Consider the following 20,566-nt stretch of genomic DNA (forward strand, 5'->3'; position numbering starts at 1 on the left):
CTAGATACAAGTTTTACACATCAGTGTCAAACAGTTCTTTGACACTTCTTTGACAGTTCTTTGACAACTGTCAAACAGTGTGTTCATTAACACTGGCGTTGCCCAAATGCCTGGTTAATTCTTCAGACTGTCTTAGCAGCACTATGGTTCAAATTGAATTGGTGAAAAAGTTAGTCGAAAATCACTGAACGACATTACGTGGTCGTTTAAAAACGTTCGATTGTTTAAAATACAAGTCAAAACAAAATATTAAATACATATCCAGATGTAGAGCTGCAAAAATATATGGCACTAAAACGGACACAAATTTTGAAATAGCCAAAAGTTTCTTGGTGCTTTATTTCAGTTTAGACGAAAAAAGTAATTGACACTTTGAGTTTCTTATGCTGCGTCATTTATAATGAGAGTTCACAAGTCTACACAGACCTGTAATTTTCTTCAACTACAGTGTATGCATAAAAAAGAAAGTTAATGCATTTCTGGAGTAGCAAGAGCTTATTGGAAAGCTAGGACGGCGTATGGCTTATGTTCCTAGACTTTTTGCTTATATAAATTTTCAATAGCGTAAAAATGGAAAAATTAAGAAAAATTTTAGTAAGAATTTAGAATTTTTATTTTAGAAAATCAAAGAAACAAGTAGAGAGTTAGAGAGGGTTCTTCCTAGGGTAACATGACAATTTACAAATGGTAAAGGTAAAGGATGCGACACTAGACCCATAAGGTCTGAACCAGCGGTGCTGATCTCTGTTTCAAAGCCCTTCAGCCAGGAAGTGCAATGAGGGGATGAGGGCCAGCCATCCTGTGCTTTTGCATACCCTTCATGTTTGCCTTCCCCAGATTTCTCCAGATACCCATTTAGAGCTGGGTTGACACTTGCTGAGCTTACAGAGTCACACCACTGACCCCCGTCCCAAACCAAACAATTGTGTACACTGGGATTTGAACCCTCGCCCTCTCAGACAGAGGATCCTAAATCCAGCACACCAATCCACTCGGCTAAAACATGCTAATATGAAAAGAATTAATCATGCATTAAATAATTTTCATGTTCTAGAGTATTCTTATACCAAAGATGAAGTCCTTCAGTAACAACAAAGGGTATGATTTACCCCAAAACTAGTCATGAGCCTTCAGTTGCTTTCGAAGGCAACACAATATCGCTACTTAAGTAAAAAGGGAAGTGGGTACAATGTATTATTTATTAATTTTCTTGTTGTTTTTTTAGACCTGGGCATTTCGTATAGAATGAGTTGTCGTTAAACTTCAAAAGTCGCCATTTAATTTGAAATCGAGGGGGGGGGGTAGTGTTCTTTTTAATAGTCAAAAATAGCTAGAGGGCAACCAACCCTCCTTCAATTCCCATCATTTCACCAAACACATCTAGTCAAAATTTTGAGATGACCATCTTATTCAACGTAGTTCAAAGGTCCACAAATTATGCCTTTGACAATAACACCCCCACATACTTCAGGACAAGGGTTTCAAGTTGCGCCCTGAAGACATATAAGGGTTTAATAAAAATGGTGGTCATACAAGCTTCGGAAGCATCTTATTGGACTGGTAATTAGAAGTTCTAGCCCGCTTTTTAAGAGTCAAAAGTAATTGGAGGGCAACCCACCTTCCTAGACCACCGTTACCATAAACACATCCATTCAAAATTTGTAAATAGTCATTTTGTTCAGCATAGTTGAAAGGTCTGGATATTATGTCTTTGAGAATGACCAAAACTTCTCCCCCAGAGAGCCCTCAGGGTAAGGGTTGTAAGGCATACCCTGGGGACATATAAGGTTGTTTTTTTTTTATAGAAAATGGGGTTGTATAAGCTACGGAAAGAGCTTATTAGAGTGGTAATCAGAAGTTCTAGTACCCTTTTTAAGAATCATAGTGACCGAAGGGCAACTACCCCCCCCGCCCATCATTTTCTCAAACACATCCAATTAAAATTTTGGTCCAACCATTTGGCTCAGCATAGTTAAAAGGTCCTGAAAGTATGTCGTTGAGGATACCCCGCCCCTCCAAAGCCATCAGGGCAATGGTTGCAAGTTAAGCCCTTGGGGCATATAAGGTATTTATAGAAGGGTGGTCGTATAAGCTTCGGAGGAGGCTTATTGGATTGGTAATCAGAAGTTTTTGTGCCCTTTTTAAGAGTCAAAGGGATCGGGGGGTATCTATCCCCCTCGTCCATCACCCCTCAGCACATCCAGCAAAAATACTGAGGTAGATATTTTTCTCAGTGTAGTTGAAAGGTCCAACAATTTTTTATTTGAAGACGACAATCCCCCAATAGCCTCAAGGCAAGGGCCGTAACTTATGCCCGGGGCAAAGAAGGTTTAAACGGAAAGGGTTGGGGCGTGAACTTCGGAGGAGGCTCATTGGATAGGATATCAGAAAATATATTGCCCGTTTTAAGCGTCATAATGATCAGTGGGAAACTAGCCCCCCCCCCTTATGGTCCATTTTCCTAAAATACATCTGATGGAAATTTTAAGATAGCTATTTGTTCAAAAGCAGTCCAAAGATCATATAACAAGGTAGTTATCTGTTATGGCCACCATACTGAGGCTCTTGGTCTGACAGAATCAGTTTCTTTATGTAGTTTCTTTCAGCTTAGCGTGAGAGAGTGTATATACACTACAATGTGGGTGTATTTTAATTAAATATTCTAGTTTGTATTTTGGTTGAGTTAGGTTAGAAACCACTGAATATAATCCATTCTAGGATTATAGATTATAGGATATAGTTATATTTCATTCGGATTAACCTAACTTTACTTTTTAAGTGTGGTGGCTATAACAAATGAGTATCCAAGGCCTTTTGGGTTGACACAAGCTCCCAAAGTCTGGGGGCACGAAAATGCAAGTTATACCCCAGGAGCTAATAAGCGTTCTATGAAAGAGATGGTTTTGTGAACTTTAGAGGAAGCTCATTTGATTGGAAATGTATAGTTCTGGTGTTTTTGTAAAAGCTATAAGCGATAGAGGGCAACTAGCTCCTTCCCTGGCACTTTTTTTTCCTCGAACACATCTGATCAAATTGTAAGATGGCCATTTTTTTCACAATAATCTATAGAGCACACAACAATGGTTTCAGGATAGACAAAACCGTCAAGAGCCCAGGGTTAATGGTTTTAAGTTATACAAGGGCATATAAATTTCTAATGGAACGGATGGTCGTATAAACTCCGGATCGGATGTGGCTCGTTTTTACTAAGGTGAAAATTTTGGGAAACGTTTAGGGGGTGTTTCAATTAAAGGTAAAAAGGCTATGCATACACGTTTTCAAAGGGGCATATATGCAATATCATAGGTAGAACTACTCTATAATTACTAAAAATATCATTGAAACATGTAAAGGAGCTTATTACATTCAAAAGTAAAAGCTCCAGAGCCACTAAGAGTAAAAAGAGATCGAAGAGGAAGCAGACCTTTTCTCAAGCCCATTCATTTTTCAAAGACAATTAGTCAAAATTCTGAGACTGTCATTTTGTTTAGCATAGTTGAACGGTCCAGCAACAATACCCTTAGGAATATTGGGCATATCGACCCACAATATGATGAACAAAAATTCAGTTTGGTTCACTAGGTATGGACCACATAACTTGTCAATTCCGTATGACATTTTCTTTTTCATTTTCTTCATATAATAATGAATATTAGAGGCACATACAGTAAAGTTTGGGTCACGAGAATCTACACAAATATTTTCATTTAATTTAGCCGAATAATTTTATTTGGCAGAGGTAAGGGTGGCGTAAAATCTATAGTAAAATATTCTATCAACCAGTTTGTATGCACAAGTTTAGGCGTCGAGGGATAGATTCCTCTTTCTCTTTATTTAGAAATTCCTTAATTGTATTAAGTTAATTTTTCAGAGAAACTATCAACTGCAGTGGCCTATTGCTTTTCATGCCAGAATATCATGTAAAGGACCAAAGTATGACTTCTCAGATTCACTCCATAAGCTGTATACTTTAGATGAATGATACGCAGTCACCAAAAAGGTATTCAAGGAACTATCTAGGTAATTCTAAAGATATACAAACCCTAAGTAGAGGTAGCTCACACTGCGCAAGAGTTGGGTAATCTCTAAGCAGTTTCAGAAAGAATCGTTTTTCACTTTGAGGAAAATCCTTGTTTTTTTGAAGTAACTGAAACAGCTCTTTTATTCTAGTAAGAGTATCGTCTAGCGGGCGATGTCAATTTTGTCCCAATCAGATTTGTAACACCTCTTTGTTTTGATAATACAAACAATAAAGGTGGGTTCCATTTATAATGTAAAGGTAAGTGGCAAGTGGGCAGAAGTATATTTAACAGTAACCGTATGGCTCAAACTTAATTGTCTGGTTCCATCATAATGAAAGAAAAAGTCTAGACAGCAGATGAAATCTGAGTTGTTTATGTAGATAAGATTTTCGTCATTTTAAGTGGCTTGAAACCAAGGTAAAGTAGGTAGATGCAACAAGGACCAAGCTTTAGAACTTTGCATTTAAAATCAATGGCTATTATGATACTCTGCTATTTGTCGCAGGGATCATTAATAACTTTCACTACAGGCACTACTAAATCTCTCGTCAGAAGCCAGGCCAGAATAATCAATCGGAATATAAGCAGAAAATAAACAGGTCTGGCCGGGTTTCACAACACCAAATGTTTCGTGAATCATGGAGAACTCGCAAGCACTGAAATATCCCAAGAGGGCTCCCCTCTTCTGAATCAAGCTGCTCAAACTGCAAAAGTCCAGATAATAGGAGCAAAAAGTTTTACCTGCAGAAATTTCAAAATTACCCTTACGCTCCACCGGTTTAATAAGTCTTTCCAGTGACTGCTTTAAGATAACAAACTAGGACTCTGCAATACTTGTATTATATACGAAAATTCATCCATAATTAAAAATCCGTTCAGAATTAAGGTGAGAGTCCCTGTAATCTCTTCAAGAGCAATTACAGCCTTCTCAGGTGCATAGATAACTAATTTGGGAAGAACAGTCTTCTTCTCATCACACGTATAAATCGCTTTTCATCAAATCTGGGACAATGTCCTGTTTTAAAATAAATATATGACAAAAAAGTTGATAGACCTTGAACGAATTGTAAAAAATTAAATTTTTATACCATTCAGAAAAAAGAACGCAAATATTAACATTTCCAAAATGGGCATTGCTACTCCTAGACAAAACGGATCAAATTGACACTTGAAATGCGAAGGAAAAGGCAAAAGGCTAAGAGATTACTTTGCGATGACGTATAGAATAGATATGTTCTATGGGTGAATGGGGTCGTAAATTAAAAAAATGAATGTAAAAGTGGTCCATCACTAGTATAACAGGGGCATTTTTGGAATTTCCACTTTAATGTTTAAAAAGGGGGAATGTTTAAAAAAAAAGTTTAAAAATGTCTACATAACAATGACAAATCCTATTTGAGTGATTAAAGGGTTCTTTCTAGGCTGTTCTTAATCATAGATATCAAAAAGGGAAAGAAAGTACTTGGAACCTACCAAAACTGACCCTTATGCCTATGCACCTATGAGTGTTAAAAAATGGAAATCGTAAAAATTAAAAATAATATCTTTTCCCTGAGTACCAAAGTTAGTAACAGGTCTTGTTGCCATGTTTTTCAAGCTTTTCCTCGTGGTACGAGGGAAAAGGCGACAAAAAAAAATCATGAAAATTTGGTGGAGTAAATACCTTTTATGGAGTTGTCGATGAAGAAAAAGGAGCGGAAACAAACATAAAATTTTCTCAAATAAATTTTTTATTTGTCACCTGCTTGATGCTCTTTCAGTATCAATTGAGCCCAGTAATAAATAATCTACCTTCGAAATTATACTAGCCAATACTACTTATTTCCATTTACTGGAAACATATCCGTCAATATCGATTGAAACAGAGCAGTTGATGGAAACAGAACACTCAATGGAAACAGATAAGTCAAGCTATAAGTCAGTCACGTAAAAAATCACAAGTAACCCTCTTAACAGCCAAGAGAGCTGGCTCACCGAACATCAAGCACATGGATTCCAGCCTAATCTTCTAGAATTTGTTGTTTATTACAAAAATGTTCAGTTATACCAGAAAGAGACTGCCTCAAAACTGATTATATACTGTTCCTTCACCACTCTTTGACAATGATGGGCACATTTGGAGACCAAACAAGTCCGATCTTGCAAGACATTTATTTGAAGCCTGCAAAGGCGTAAATAACCTGTAATCAAATAAAAATGAGCTTAGGGGATACCACCTCCGCGTTTTGGAAGATGGAGCTCTTCTTCATAGACTTCAGTAGAAGATTAGAAGTACATTTCAATGACACTCAACAAGTACATGGCATTTATCAAAACAAGATACCGACGATCTACAGTTGTTTTTGACGGATATGATGGAGGACTTACAATAAATGACTAAACATAAAGTAGGTATTTGAAATTTAATGGTAGAGGGGTGCTTTTTATTGCAGTTCTTTAAATTACCAACAACAAATTTATATCTAATAAAAAAAATAAAGTGAGTTTCATCCGCATGCTTGGTCAAAGATTATGCCAAAGGAGGACCGAAACTGTTCAGGGAAAAGGTTAAGTGGATTTAAAAATCGTTACAATACTGTTGGGGTGTTTAATGTTCTTCCTACGGTACTGATGATACTGACTTACTCTTTCTTTTACTATTTCAAGCCAATTGTGATTTTAACAAAATATATTATTCTCCAGAAGCAAAACAAGGCGCTTTAAGTGTTGTGTTGCGATTAAACTTGCTTGGGAATAGAAATCCATACTTTTTTTTCGGTCACTACTTGGCCTGCGATACCAAATCCTATATACTCGGTGTTGGAAAAGGAAAAACAATAGAAATTTAAAAAGAGAACAAGGCATCCTAAAGAAGATCTCAAGCTTTTCGGAAGACGAGTACAAACAGCGAGATAGTTAGTGCTAGAGAACATGATTTACTGTTCATCAATGGACACAAGAGTGATAAAGACCTAAACTCAGTACACAATCATATTTTCCAAGAATAGATCTCAGCATCTTCAAAATGTATGCATTTCGAGACTTTTCATCCACATTTTATTCTACAAAGTCTTAATTGCTCCACGTAAATCATCAGGTTTGAAGTGCAAATAGTAATCTTGACCCTTTTTAGTGTGGGCTCAGTTTGTAGTGGGCTGTAGTGGGCTACAGTTTTGACTCCAAAAATGACTGATTTATTTCCAGCTTCATAAAACCCTTATAAACTCAGGCATAACGTACAACATTCACCCCCAGGCTCTTTGAGATGTTTGCAATCGAAGAGTTTTTATTATCTGATCTTGTTATCTGGGGTAGCGAATTCACGACGGCATAGACACTAGATCTTTTGAATATTTTGAAACAAAATCACCTTTTTCCAAACTTTGATCAGTGATGACGAGAGGGTACATGTAAAAAGGGCAGAGAATTAAGACCACTAGCCCTGTAATCAATTTTCAACATCTCCCTCAACACAGCCAGAAAGATTTCCTCGGATATTTAGTGAATAAAAGAACCCGAACTTGAATATCCTGTAAACGCTCATCATGCAAATAGTATGTTGTGATTGTTTTCGGCATCTCTCTCTACTTTTCTCAAAGTTCTACCTAAATAATTTAAGCCTTTTTGGCTTACATTCAACAAAATAGGTCTCTGAATTCCTGATTACATCTATTTTGGGAAGGGGGACAGAGGAAAGGGCTGGGGATGTGGGCTGGATACCTCAAATCACTGTAATATATATTTACACTTGAAAAAAGCGCTAAAACTGTTAGTTTACGATCAAATGAGCCACTTTTGAAGGTTTATTATTACTCCTTCCATATAAAGTAGCTCTGAAATAAGAAACAAATCCATAATCAAAGTCAAATATCAACTATCAGAATTAAATTCAAGTATCTTTCAAAATCTGAAGTTACTGATAAACCTTCAAGTGTAATCAACTTTCAATAAATACCAACAATTACTACGAAATATACAAAAGTTTGAGCAAAAAATGATACTTTTGCAGTTGTTAAAAGTAATTTATAAATCATGAACTTTCTAAACTCTGTTTAAGTTAAGCCCCAAGTTACTTGTCAAAGAGAGGTACCTCAAACATCAGCTGACTTTCATGTATTTGAACTTGCTATGGTGTAAGAATTTTAATTTGAAAAATGCCCATTTGTGAAAAAAAAACAGTATTTGTTTCTGAATTGTGAAGGCTTTGACTATTCGTATTGAAGCGATTTAAAATTTTGCGGACTTAATTTACAAATTTTGCCGAGATTCTTTAAATTTTTAATGCCTTTAATTTTCATACAGTGGAATTAAAATCCGTTGAAATGTGAAGTTGTGAAATTTGATAGGTTTCTTGAAAGATGGAAAGTTTTTCGCGTCGTCATTGAATTTTACAGTCTAAAAACGGAAAAATATTGAATCAGAAAATGTTGAGTTAGGAAAGAAATACTACAACCATTACTTCTAGTAACTCAACAAAGCTGCAAACCCCATGAGGCCAGTATAGCTACGCACACTCCTCCTTCATTCCAATGTATTCAAAGCATCCCTCTTTACAACCTCCTAGAAAGTTACCGATTTCATTAAATATCGTACTTTATGAAATTCTCGCCTGCTAACAGTAGACGACCTACTTTCCGTTTAGCGTGTCCTAGCCATCTCAACCTTTCTCTCATTATAGCCCTAGAAAGAGGGATTGAACCAAACTTTTCGTACAGCCTACTGTTTGAAATACGGTCAGTAAGCCAGGTACCCCTAGCAATCTGTAGGCTATTTCTCTGGGAAACATATAGAAAAACAACACCCATGCTTCAGAGCCATATTTGAGCTTGGTCATCACTGTAACTTTCAATATTTTAATCTTGGTTTGCCGACATATCTTTCTGTTCTTCAATACTTTTTTTTAATTATTAAAAAACAACCTGAGTCTTTACTAATAATGCTACCAAGGTAAGTGAAACTGTCCAATTGATAGATCTTTTCGGTACCCAACGTCAACTTTTTATCTCCACCTATTCCTAGCCTTAGCAACATAGTTTTCCGAAAGTTAATTGTCAAACCTATTATCGTGCCTTTAACTTGCAAAACCTCTAAAAGTTTATTCTTTTTGCGCATATATTCATCTAGGGTGCCTAGATCATAGATTAATCTAAGTTTAGGGAAGGTTGTGTTCTCCTATAGTCTTTACTGTGCTCCTTAGGACAGAGTCCAAAAAAACGATCCATATAAATGGATATAGAACGCAGCACTGCTTATGACCTGATTTAATATGAAACCAGCTGCTAACCTCAATTTCTACCGTAACTGCAGTAGTGTTAATCGTATACGTAACAAAAATCACTTTGATGTATTTGCCTGGTATACCATACTAGCTGTTGGGGTGGCGCTTCGCGCCAGCCCAACACCTAGTTGGTGGGGACGCTTCGCGCCCCCCAAGCCCCCCCCCGCGCGCGTAAGTCGTTACGCACCATATTAGTTACGCGCCAATGTAGTTGTGTCCTTGTGTCCCACCTGTGAATATAGATAGATATATATATGTTTTTAACTACGTAAAACTTGCGAATATACAACATTCTTCGCTTTCCCATTGTCTGTGCATATAAATAGATTGTCAGGTTTACTGACTCTTGAACATGCAACATATAATTGTCCATGGGAAAAACAATCCGTATTCATATCTATACCTCATTATTATAATGATTGCCCTTGAGCTTTGTTGATGGTGATTGCTAATCGAACATTCCCCGTGGCCCCGTCGTCATTTATATATCCCCCTGTGCCCCCGGAGTCCCCGCTGTAGTTGTGTCCCTGTGTTCCGGTCGTCATTTATATTCCCTGTGTCCCGGTCGTCATTTGTGTCCTGGTGTCCCAGTCTGTAATTTCTCTTTGAGTGTCCCGGTTGTCATTTATATTCCTTGTGTCCCGGTGTCCCGGTCGTCATTTGTGTCCCGGTGTCCCGGTCTGTAATTTCTCTTCGAACATTCCCTGTGTCCCGGTCGTCATTTATATATCCCCCCCTGTGCCCCCGGCGTCCCCGTTGTAGTTGTGTCCCTGTGTCCCAGTCGTCATTTATATTCCCTGTGTCCCGGTCGTGATTTGTGTCCCGGTGTCCCAGTCTGTAATTTCTCTTTGAGTGTCCCGGTCGTCATTTATATTCCCTGTGTCCCGGTGTCCCCGTCGTCATTTGTGTCCCGGTGTCCCGGTCTGTAATTTCATCAGTTGACAAATATGACGTCAGTCGACAAACAACTTCATGACGTGCTCAATCCTTATAATGACGTCAGTCGACAAACATGACGGCAGTCGACACACAAACATGACGTCAGTCAACAGACACACAAACAAACAACTTATTTTTATATATATAGATAAATACAAGACCGTCGCCAACGTTGTTCTATCAACTGAATTAAACGCTCGATTATAGTAAAAAAAGCAACCTGAAGGCTAAAGGTGTTTGATGGTTCAGGCACTTCCTAAATATAACCTGAGAGTTCAAATTGGGTCAAAACACACTCTACCCTTCCTAGGACCACATTATTCTTCTCTTAAAATTTTGTCTACAGCATAACAAGCTTGAAAAGTAGCATCACAATAAGTAATTTGCTACTTAACAGACCAGGCTAATGCTTCTATGATTACCGAACTCACTCTTATCACCTTTCTTATATAGGGGATTGATTAAGGTTTTCCTTAAATTGTTGGGGGCTTCCCCTTTTCCGACATAATATTCATAGTCTTCAGTAACTTATTTCTAACCTCATAGTGACCATATATAAGAAATTCATTTGCCATACAATCTGAACTTGGGGCCCTATTATTTTCTTAGCCCTTCTAGTCGCTAACTCTTCCTCATAAAATATATCTTACTTCATATCCAAAAAGTCAAATACTTTCTCATTTTCCTGAGTAATTTTCTTAGAGATGTATCCCGATTTGGGATATTCTCAAAATGTTCAGCCCATCTCTCTTTAACATTCTCATTTATCACTAACTGTAGCTCTGTTCCTATCTTTAAATTGGAAAAGACAACGTTGACCACTCCCTCTCCATTTACTAGCATACCAGTCCAATATATTACTAATATGCCATCTAGCTGCATTCTCCTGATCCTTGGTAATTTTATCCATGGTCTCCACTTCACACCTCCTTAGTTCATATTTTAATGATTTTTCCACTATCTTTGAATTCCTCTTGGATTCTAATGATCTATCAATCAGGTGAATTTTCACACATTGTGATATAAGAGGCTTTTATTGACAGATTTGTCCTTTGAATGATGGAATTGAATGATCTAAATGTCCAAAAGTATTAGGAAAACGTTCAACTTTCTTGAACTTTAATAGCTTATGTGTAAGCTATAAAATTTAAAGAATTTGAGGCTTGAAAACGCCAAGCTGAAATATCAGATGAGAATGCAACAGATAAAGTCTGAGTACGTAAATTGTAAAATGAAAAGAGATTGAAATATAATGTCATGACAAAAGAGGAGATACCTGCATGTCGAAAGTCATGAGCTAGCAAAACGCGTAATTGTTGAGTTTTTTTTTATTTCAAAATGTGAAAAAGAATCGAGTTTCTTGAATCAGAAGTACCTGAGCTGTCAAATTATAATATTGAAAGGTCTAAAAAACTCTAAAGAAATTAAGTTTGGCTGGATGAGCTAGACTTAAAGTTGATCTGCACATTGAAGCATATTGTGGGATGGCAACTAGTTTAAGGTACCTTGTTTGAGTTTACTGAATTGAGTTGGCTGGATGAGATAGATTTAAAGTTGTTCTGCACAATGAAGCATATTGTGGGGTGGCAACTAGTTTAAGGTACCTTGTTAGAGTTTACTGAATTGAGTTGGCTGGATGAGATAGATTTAAAGTTGTTCTGCACAAAGAAGCATATTGTGGGGTGGCAACTAGTTTAAGGTACCTTGTTAGAGTTTACTGAATTGAGCAAATTGAGTTTCTTTTGTTAAACTATTTAGACATGAACTTTGTATAAAAAGATAGATGGTTGGAATTTTGGGGGTATGTGTATCTCTCTTTTGAATTTGGTGCCCGGATTAGTTATATTACTGCGAGTATATATATAAAAATAGTTTTCCTTAAAGAGCCCAAGGATAGGTGCTTGCACAGATATATCGCAAGCATTCACTAGCTTGGTCTTATCTGAAAATACAATTTATAGGAAGTTTGAAAAAAATAAGCAAGAACTTACACAAAATGCTATCTTTTTCCTGTGACGAGTGACCATTAGTATTTATAAATTTTAGTTAAATTTGAAATATATTATTCTTATTCAAAATAAAGTTACTCGAAAAAAAACTTATAAAAGCTGGTCAAAGAATGAACCAGAGCTTGGATAAATTTGTGAGACTTTGACCTGAGAGGAAGTATCATTTAAGTGTACTTAATGCAATTAGTGTCTGAACAAAATTTATATTTAAATAAAACAAAATGAAAGTTTTATAGAAGGTGAGTAAAGTGTAAGGTAAAAGAAAGAGTGGATTTAAATAGATTACCTTCTGCAAATAAAACAGCTGCCCTGAACACGTAGCTAAAATGGTGATTTGATTCTGTGAATAGTCCTGCTTTGTAAGATACTTTGCTAAGTTCAAAGCTATCTCGGCTTCGTGCTGATTGAACATAGGCTTCTGCTCCTCGTTCTACAATTGAGTATTAACATTATTATTGTTTTTCATAATATTATATTTATAATATAGTATTAATTTTTATCTTTTTGCGTGTTAAGTTATTTCACAACATTTCTTTTATTTAATTTAATGCACAATTTTATTTTTTTGCTTCAGGAACAAATAAATGGATTTGAAGATTTCAATCTGTTTTACCATCGATAAAAAAAAATCTTTTTCCAAAGATAAAGTTTTTCGGAGAAAAGTAAAGAGCTATGTTAAAGCCAAAGATAAGCAAAATAATGTCATAATAATTTTTAAAGCGCATAACTACCACAAGTCACCATCAATAATTCAACCCAGTTAAGCCCAAAACGAGCTGAAACATAAAGGAGTAGGGCTGCACTTCCCGTATCTTCTAAAGACCAGAATATAAAGACCAAAAAATAATTTTTGGTTAAATCACCATCATAACCAAGATTACTGAAAAAAGAACATAATTATGTGGATTGATAGTTTACTATGCATAATGATATCTATTATTGAAAGTCTTAACGTTATTCGATCTAATACAACTAAAAAAAGAAAACATATAAAATATATTTTGTTTTCAATAAAGTTTTATTTCAATAAAGTTTCAATAAATTTATGGTCCTTAGAAGATACTATTGAGCCTTAAGCTGTTGCCGAGGTGTTACAGATTCATGTTTTTTATAACCTAAATGCACATGATATGTTCTGACACCCTCACAGTTCCTTGAAAATTAACTAATACCCTCAGCATTAGCAATAGTAGTAGAAGAAGCAATATTACAAAAATTTAATAGCATTAAAGTTACAACTTTATAACCGTTGCTATTACTGAGATATCACTTATAAGCACTTTAAAAAGGTAAGCACATAGTGCCCTTGAACTTAGTTATAAAGTCCCTCAAAGCTTTATCTTAAGCCATTCAGGATATAATGCCGAAAAGCCCTCTAATCACTTTGATCGAAAATGAGTGTTGTGACTTCGTAAAACATTTGCTCGAAGTTTCAATTTATTTCCATTAAGTATTTAACATATACTAGAAATATATTGTTTTGACAACCTAGATGCAAATGGTGTGTTTTACTACTGCTACTACTAACAAATCTCTGCAGCACCAGGCCACCTAAGGCCAACACAGCTACGCACGCTCCTCCTCCTTCCCGATCGATTCAAAGCCTATCTCTTTACACCTTCCCAGGAAGTTCCGGTTTCCTTTAAATCTTTCTTTGACATCCTCCAACCCCAAACGAAAATGACCTGCTTTCCGTTTATCCCTGGACGGTTGGCCGAAAAAAGACAATCTTCGGAAATCTGTCATCCTTTATTCACAGAACGTGTGCTAGCCATCTCAGCTTTTCTTTCATTATAGCCCTGGAAAGTGGGATTGAACCACCTTTTTTCGCACAGCCTACTGTCTGAAATACGGTAAGTAAGCCGGAAACAATCCGTACGCAATTTCTCTGGGAAACATCTAGTAAATATTCATCCACTTTTTGGAGCGCCTATGCTTCAGAGTCATATTCAACCACTGTCATCACTGTAGCTTCCAATATTCTAATATCGGAAATCCATTATTGTAGCTTCCAATATTCAATATTCTCACACTTTCGTCTAGGATGCTTAAATCATCAGCATAATCAAGGTCCAGGAGAGTTTTCCTCCCCATTAGAATCCATGGTCTCCCATTGCCTTTCCTGTGCTTGTTAAGAAAAATTCCATTAAAAAAATCCATATAAAGGGGGATAGATCACAACCATATTAAACTCCTGATTTAATATAAAACCAGATGTTAACCTCATATCCTGCCTTAACTGCATCAGGGTTATTGTCAAACATAGCACTAATCATTTCGTTTAGCTATACATCCCCTTCCTTGATAGTCTCAACTTCTGTGCTAAGGCTTTCCTAAAACACTTTAGATACACCCTTTTGACAGCCTAAATTTAAGTAATGCCTTTTGATTAGGTTCTAAAGTCCTTCCAGCATTCCATGAAAGTATCAACTAATCAATTTTTAAAGTTACCATAAGTTTTTGTTTGGCTTGACTATTAGTTGTACTTTCTGTTCGTTTTGAGTTTCATTTGTTCATCAACATTTATTTGTGTTTATTTTAGACATGAAGTACTATCTTATTTTCGATCTTGAAATACTTCTAAATTTTTCCACGTCTTCACTTACTATTGGTCTATTTTTTTTTTAATTAGAAAAATTATGGATTTTATTTTTACCAAAGAGAAGTTTTAACATGGTTAGGTCTTATTTTATGAATAAAGGATGAAAGACTGTCAAACATTGAGCAGCTTTGGCATCTATCTGTGGAAGAACAAAAAGCAAGGCACGCCAAAATGTATCAAGAAGAGGAGACAAAAAGGTTTGAGTCATAAAATTATTCTTGAAGAATGAATGTTTAGTTTGTCAAATAGTGCTTATAATTTTACCTAGATGGTGAGCAATTCTTAATGCTTTTTCTCCTTATGTGGAAAAGAGTGGCAATAAAGTTTGTAATTTAGGAGTTTGTACAATGTTTCCATTCCTAAACAATCTTTTCTTACGACATTTTATAGGGTCCGTACCTCTTTTTCAAATACATCATGACTTAAAAAGAATATGTTCGTGCTCATTCCTTTGATGGTGGGGTGTCTCCTCACAAAAAAGTGATTTTTCAATGCATCTTCAAACAGGTACACCTCAAGACAGTCTTTTCCTAATCCGAATGAGGAGGTAGTCGGTCGCAACTGTCGCTCATACTCTAGAATAGAATGAAAATTGATACATGGAAAAGTTAAAGGCAAAAGGGTGCCAATCGAGAAGAGGATAAGGGGATTTATAAATTAACTACTCCTACATTTAATGGAAAAACAAATCAATTAAACAGAATTAAAATTAAGTAACAAAAAATCTACCCTTATCCCAAACTATATAGAATACTTTCTGTTTCTTCAATACAAAAAATTGTCAAATCAAAAGCAGAACTAAAGAAATAGTGGTGTAATATCTTAATAAAATAATTGAAAAAATATCTTCAGGCATTATACTTTAAAATAATAATGGTTAGGATTCAAATGTTTTGGCTACACATCCATATGCGTTCATAAACAGGAATAAAAGAGGAAAAAAAAAACAAATTACTGCTACTACTCCTAACATCTCACCGCAGCACCAAGCCACCTGAGGCCAGCAGAGCTACGCAAGCTTTTCCTCCAACCTAACCTATTCAAGGCCTCCCTCTTTACACCTTCCCAGGAAGTTCCAATTTCCTTTAAATCGTTATTTGTGACATCCTCCCACCTCAGACGAGGACGACCTGCTTTCCCTGTAGCCCCAGTTGGTTGGCCAAAAAGGATAATCTTCGCCAATCTGTCATCCTTCATCCGCAGGACGTGGCTTATCCATCTCAACCTTTCTTTCATTATAGCCCTAGGAAGCGGGATTGAACCACATTTTTCGTACGAAACCAAGAAAACAAGACAATCTATGCTCTTTTGATCCAATAAACGTAATGGAAGGACAAAAAAGCAGACAAAACTCAAATAAAAATTTACATTTTAATGAAGCATAATATAATAATCATTGCTATGCATTAAAACAACGAAAGTACAAATCCCGATGAATTAAATTGATAAATTATACTAATAAACTGACAATTATTATATGATGTTAGATATAATATATTTTATATGTATCACATATTATATATGTCATATCTATATATATATAAAATAAGTTGTTTGTCTGTCTGTTGACTGACGTCATGTTTGTGTGTCGACTGACGTCATGTTTGTCGACTGACGTCATTATAAGGATTGAGCATTATGCCGTCATGAAGTTGTTTGTCGACTGACGTCATGTTTGTCGACTGACGAAATTACAGACCGGGACACCGGGACACAAATGACAACTGTGACACCGGGACACAGGGAATATAAATGACGAACGGGACACCCAAAGAGAAATTACAGACTGGGACACCGGGACACAAATAACGACCGGGACAAGGGGAATATAAAAGACGACCAGGACACAGGGAAACAAGTACAACGGGGACGCTGGGGGGCACAGGGGGGATATATTAATGACGACCGGGACACAGGGAATGTTCGATTAGCAATCACCATCAACAAAGCTCAAGGGCAATCATTAGAATAATGAGGTATAGATCTGAATAAGGATTGTTTTCCCCATGGACAATTATATGTTGTATGTTCAAGAGTCGGTAAACCTGACAATCTATTTATATGCACAGACAATGGGAAAGCGAAGAATGTTGTACATTCGCAAGTTTTACGTAGTTAAAAACATATATATATATCTATCTATATTCACAGGTGGGACACAGGAACACAACTACAATGGCGCGTAACTAATATGGGGCGTAACGACTTACGCGCGCGGGGGCTTGGGGGGCGCCAAGCGCCCTCACCAACTAGGTGTTGGGGTGGTGTGAAGCGCCACCCCAACAGCTAGTTATATATATATATATATATATATATATATATATATATATATATATATATATATATATATATATATATATATATACACATATATATATATATATATATATATATATATATATATATATATATATATATATATATATATATATATATATATATATATATATATATATATATGTCATATTGTATATAATATAATATCATACTATGTATATAATATAATATAATATTATATAATTATATTATAACTATAATAGATATAAATTATGAAACTGATAAATTATATGTCTGATAAATTGAATGACTTCAGCTTTAAAGCACAATACTAACAAGGCGTGAAAAAATACAAAACAGGCAGTAAGTGGTTTTTATCTGGTAAAATTATAATAAAACAAAAAACTTTTTTGTATTGTGCTTTAAAATTTTTTGAAAAAACTTCATCTGTCCTAGTTTCGTTGTATTTGAGCATATTTCAAAACGTTTCATTATGTCTTAAAATGCTCGTATATTTCTAATGTCTTATGTTTTATTTGCCTGAATCTTTTCCTTGGCCAGTCTAGCAAAAGCTCGTTTATTATTTCCAAACTCCATTTTACTCTGACCCCTATTACTCAGTTTTAAACTTGTTTGGTAGTTAATATTTAAAATAGTTGAGGTTCAAAATGTATTTTAATTTTGTTATTTTAATTTCTATACAATTAATTTCAATTTATGTTCATTTTCATTTAACTTATGTTTTGAGCTTTAAGTTTTTCATAAGATAACACTCTTACAGGGAAACAACTGTTTTTCGATGTTTTCAATTAGAGTTGTGCCTCAATTCAAAGACTCACGGATACAATTTTCAAGCAACCGTAGAAAAATAATGATTCTGTTTGAACATCATTTTTTGAGCTTTTTGATTTTTCATAAAATAGTTTCCACTTGCCAAAGGACTAAAGACAACAACTTTCAAGAATAACAACAGTTTCCACTTCTAAAGGATAAGGAAGACCGTATGCAACAATCGTAATTGCCCCCCTCCTCAATCTAACATGTTTTATGAACTAGTAAGGCTTTTCATCTGTTTCTATACCCTCCATTTCCGATTTAATTTTTACGGGTAAATTATAAATTTTCATTTCTTTTTCTTTGTTGAGCATATTCTGGTTTAGTTACTTTATTCGAACGTCTAGTTTTTATAAGTTTTACTGTCAAAATAGATAATGCTGAAGGTATGCATTGTCCGGCAATGTAATGTTGGTATGTAGTTAAATTTTGTTGATATGTTGGTAAAACAATTCAAAATCCAATCTCTGTATTTTACAGTCTTATTTAATTTGTCAATCACAAAAGTAAAACCATAAAGACAACAGTATAATTTCATTTTGACGAAGTCTTTTATTTTGATTTTTGGCAACAACTCTTCCGAAAAAAGAATCATAAAGAAATTCTTATTTCTTCCTAACACTTTGAATTTCCAGAATTTTATAGGTAAACCCTTAAAATTTTAAAATTATACCTTTCCTTCTAACTTTTAGCGTTCTGTTTTCCATTTTCAACAACAAAACTACTTATAATTAAAAAATATAAATATGCTTTCCCTTTTACTCCCATGGAAAGTTCCTTCCACAAAAATACCCCTCGCCAGGAAGATTCCACCAAGCAGTCTTAGGGTATATATTGTTCTAACAGATGGGTGCTTGTATGACCTTCAGAGGTGGCTCATTTGATTGGAAATTGAAAGTTCTAGTTACTTTTTTAAGAGTCAAAAGTGATCGGATGCCATCTATCCCCTTTCCTACACACCTTTTTTCCTTAAATGCATCCTATAATAAGGAATAGCCATTATTTGAAATAGTCAAAAGGTCAGATACCAAAGTCAGAGTCAAAGGGAAAAATTGTAACTTGTGTCTCAGGTGCATATAAGGTTTCTATGGAAGAATTTGTTGTATAAACTTTAGAGGGGACTCAAATGATTAGAAATTCAAAGTTCTAGTTCCCTTTTTAAAAGTTAAAAGTGACACAATTGCAACTAGCGCCTCAACGACCCTCTTTACCCTAACTGTGTCCGACTGAATTTTTTATACAGCAATTTTGTTAAAAACATACCAAAGTTTTTTATTGTTTTAAAAAGTAGAGTTGCGAAAAAGAATCAAACTTTAGCGCAAGGAGCGGGGTGTCGAGGAGGAAAAGCCCCTTTCATATACGGAGTAATTTCTGTTCGTTTTAAGTTTTAATGTCGCTCCTTACTTTCATTTCAAAAAACTTGTTTTTTTTATTTAATTTCTGAAAGTTTTTGAATTAATGCATGTCTGATTTTGGCTCTCCGTACATATATTATTAAAATGAAATTTGTATATTAATTCTTTTTTTGGCTAAATGGCTTTCTCTTAGTTTTGATCAGACGATTTTGAGAAATAAGGGGTGGGGAAGGAGGCCTAGTTGCCCTCCAATTTTTCGGTTACTTAAAAAGGCAACTAGAACTTTTAATTTTAACGAACGTTTTTATTAGTAAAAAATATACGTAACTTAACAATTAACTTACGTAACAAACTTTTATATTCTTATATTTTTGATTATATATATGAGGGGGTTTGTCCCCTCGTTAATACCTCGCTCTTCACACTAAATCTTAAATTTTGTCCCAATTCTTTAAGAATTACCCCTGAATCAGAAAGGCCGTAGAATAAATAGTTGAAATTACTAAAAATAATTTAGCATAAAGAGCGAAGTATTTATCTCCTCCTAAATACCTCGCTCTTTATGCTAAAGTATTTTTAGAACCCCCGTATATGCGTAATAATCTCTGTTCGTTTTAAGTTTTAATGCTTCTCCTTACTTTCAATTGAAAAAACTTTTTCATGTTTATATTTTCATTGTTTTTTTTTTAATAGTAATGCTAGAAAATCCTGCGCCCTTTTCATTGAATTTCTCTTCCCCCATGAAATATTCCTCCAAGGAAAGATCCTCCCATATAGCCCCCTCCCCTGAGACCCACACCCAAACCAAAAAAATCCCCCTGAAAACGTCGGTACACTTCCCAATAACCATCACTGTATGTAAACATTGGTCAAAGTTTGTAACTTGCTGCCCCTCCCCCAGGGACTGTGGGGGGGTAAGTCATCCCCAAAGACATAGTTATTATTGTTTTCGACTATGCGGAACAAAATGGGTATCTCAAAATTCTAATCCGTAGACTCTGGGAAAAAAATGAGCGTGGGAGGGGGCCTAGGTACCCTCCAATTTTGTGCTCACTTAAAAAGGGCACTAGAACTTTTCATTTCCGTTAGAATGAGCCCTCTTGCAACACTCTAGGACCACTTGGTCGATACGATGACCCCTGGGAAAAAACAAAACAAAACAAAAAACAAACAAACAAATAAATAAACACGCACCCGTGATTTGTCTTCTGGCCAAAAATACGAAATCCCACATTTTTGTAGATTGGACCTTGAAATTCTTTCTATAGGGT

General features: G+C 35.4%; 1 protein-coding gene across 4 annotated transcripts in view; it reads right to left on the reverse strand.

Annotated features, from left to right (window-relative positions):
* Positions 1-20,566, reverse strand: part of LOC136042317 (uncharacterized) — a 108,866-nt gene that overhangs the window by 49,160 nt on the left and 39,140 nt on the right. For all 4 annotated transcript variants that reach the window (XM_065727268.1, XM_065727269.1, XM_065727266.1 and 1 more), the window contains exons 7-8: positions 15,229-15,404; positions 12,514-12,657 (exon numbers count right to left, since the gene is read on the reverse strand). In XM_065727268.1, the coding sequence (XP_065583340.1) occupies positions 12,514-12,657; positions 15,229-15,404 (320 nt within the window). The remainder of the gene's footprint in view (positions 1-12,513; positions 12,658-15,228; positions 15,405-20,566) is intronic.

The sequence above is a fragment of the Artemia franciscana genome, unplaced genomic scaffold, assembly GCF_032884065.1.
Source record: "Artemia franciscana unplaced genomic scaffold, ASM3288406v1 Scaffold_1089, whole genome shotgun sequence".
In the NCBI taxonomy this organism is placed as follows: Eukaryota; Metazoa; Arthropoda; class Branchiopoda; order Anostraca; family Artemiidae; genus Artemia; species Artemia franciscana.